This window comes from Geospiza fortis, unplaced genomic scaffold, assembly GCF_000277835.1.
Source record: "Geospiza fortis unplaced genomic scaffold, GeoFor_1.0 scaffold275, whole genome shotgun sequence".
In the NCBI taxonomy this organism is placed as follows: Eukaryota; Metazoa; Chordata; class Aves; order Passeriformes; family Thraupidae; genus Geospiza; species Geospiza fortis.
Window position 1 is genome coordinate 759,744 of NW_005054341.1, and position 2,426 is coordinate 762,169.

A 2,426-nucleotide genomic window follows, 5' to 3' on the forward strand; every position below is an offset into this window, starting at 1 on the left:
GCGCCCGCGGCCGGGGCGGGGCTCTGCTCTGGGGCTGCTGCTCTGTCTGTCTGTCTGTCTGCCTGCCCTATTACACACAGTAAAGAACTGCTGTTCCTCTTCCCACAGCTCTGCCTCACAGCCCCGCGATTTCAGAGCTATAATAATTTGGCGGGAAATGGGGTCATATTTTCCATTCCAAGAGGTTCTTGCCTTCCCCAGCAGACACATCTTTCACCAGGACACTACCTAACTCTTGCATGGCTGCTTCCTTCACTTCTACCCTGCATTCACCCAGTGCCTTTGGAGCTGTCAATGCAAAAAACTAAAGCATTACACAGAGCAGACGTAAACCAAGCACTCATTATCAGGCAGCACTGCCCTGCTCACCTGTCATGGGAGAATTTCAGCTGCTGGGTCTGCTGTTCGTGAGCGTTAATGAGCAGTTTCTTCAGCAGTTCGCACTGCTGGTTCAAGTGCAAGTCGCGGATTTCCTGCTCCTCGGCGCTGTGCGTGTTGATCATCTCAGACCACTCCTTGGTGTGCTGAGCCACAATCTCTTTGACCTGCAGGGGGGTAACACCAGCCCTGTTAGAGGCTCCAGCCAGAGCAACTCCTCCTGCTGCTGAAGGTGATGTTAAAGACAAGCATAAAACGGGTTCTAAAGAACACAGCTAAATTGTGAAAAATGAAGTTGCACAAATGAAGCTGCTTCACAGATAGCAAAGCCACTGAGGGCACTGCTGGGTGGGTATAAAAGCGATGTAAACCAAACCCTACTATTAAGACACTATTACCTAAAGTGCCCTGAATCGAGTGGCTGAATAAATAGGCTCTTCACTGTATTACCATTGTTTTAATACCTTCTCTAACATCAAGCTAATAATAAACCAGCTTCATGCTTTTGTTGCCAAGAAAAATGTATGTATTGAAAGTACTGAACTTAACAATGGAAAAAAGTAGTGAGCAGGATTTCTCTGAGGGCTTAAAGATAGCCTTTGATTTTGTGGAGACAGTTTCACAAACACAGAGCATTTACAGAGAAATCCTGCATTTAGTACAACCTGAATCTGAAGATGGGCTACCTATCTTTGTTTTATAGTCATTAAGTCAGCAGGGAATCTGACAAGTATTCTTCTCTTGCTTATCTCCCAGGCCTCACAAGAATAATGAGATTAAAGTTTTGGAATGTTCCCAAGAGACAGTATTAAGAAGCCTAAATCACCAGAGTAGTTATTATAATATCTTGCGCTCATTGATTTCAAAAAGAAGTTAATAGAAAGATATGCTTTAATAACCTTTAATGATTATCTTTGGGTATTTTGACATGCTATCCTACTCCTCCATAAATGGTATACAAAATGTGCCTCCCAATAAATCCACCTTCAGGTAATCATTTCAACTACAACCACTAACATCTGGATCATCTTCCATGAAAGCAAACTTGATCCTTTTTAACAAAAATTGCCACCATTTTGCTTAGAAAGTGAGAGAATAGTGCAAGAATGAAAGTGATAGAATTATGCAAACCCCAGCTAAATATCTTAGCTGGGGTTTGCATAACGAAGAACAGATTGTCTTGCACACAGTGGTGAAGGTGAAAAAAGTGGAGATTTTATCAGCCCCAGTCTCCATTCTGCCCTGGAGAGGCTCCTCTGAAGGGTCTCTCACCTAAAGCTCGTGTTGCCCAATAAAGAAGGGATCTAATGAAATAAAGAAGTAAGTAATTCTGGAACAGAGCAGGATGACTACTACTACCTGAAAGTCAGATTTGCACTTAACTACAGCTAAATGGTGGTCTCATATCAAAACAGGTACAAGCAGCTGATGGAGAGCAACCTGGAGTTTTCTGCAGAAAACAACAAAAGCCTTTTGAGGCAGAAGTTGGTATGACTAACACAAGTCCAACTGATCAGGGTGCTTAAGAGTCACTGTGCCTCCAGCAAAACAAGCCATGCTTCTTTTTGTGCCTGTGGGGAAGTGTACAACTAAGCCCAGAGCCTGTCAGCCATGAAATGATATGAAGGATGTGGTGCAGTTTGTGGGAGTAGAGTTTTTAATAAGGTGTTCATCAGCACTGCCTTCAGAGCCTGAAAAACATGAGGATTCATTTTTAAAATGAGTACAAATAAATGCTTGGATGTTGTGAAGGAAGAAAAATGAACTTTTCAGAGGGGGTTTTCAGAGGTTGAGGGGCAGCATAGCTGAAATGACTATTTAATTTTTACTGGGCTGTGCTCTTGTCCTACTTTCTGCTATTAAGGCAGTGTTGCTCGTCCTAAAGGATAGGAAAAACAAGCATTAGCTTCCTTCTGTCTTTCTGTTCTGCAGCCTGAGTTTGTAAGGCTGTCCTTTCATCTGTTCCGACACCGGGCCTAAGAGACTAATTAAAATCCTGATAAGGAACCTTCTTTTGCACAGCATATATGCAAGAAGTTTGTTTATTC

General features: G+C 42.8%; 1 protein-coding gene across 4 annotated transcripts in view; it reads right to left on the reverse strand.

Moving 5' to 3' along the window:
- PLCB4 (phospholipase C beta 4) overlaps positions 1 to 2,426 on the reverse strand; it is a 74,370-nt gene that overhangs the window by 12,650 nt on the left and 59,294 nt on the right. For all 4 annotated transcript variants that reach the window (XM_005422589.3, XM_005422588.2, XM_014307690.2 and 1 more), the window contains one exon: positions 370 to 545. In XM_005422589.3, the coding sequence (XP_005422646.1) occupies positions 370 to 545 (176 nt within the window). The remainder of the gene's footprint in view (positions 1 to 369; positions 546 to 2,426) is intronic.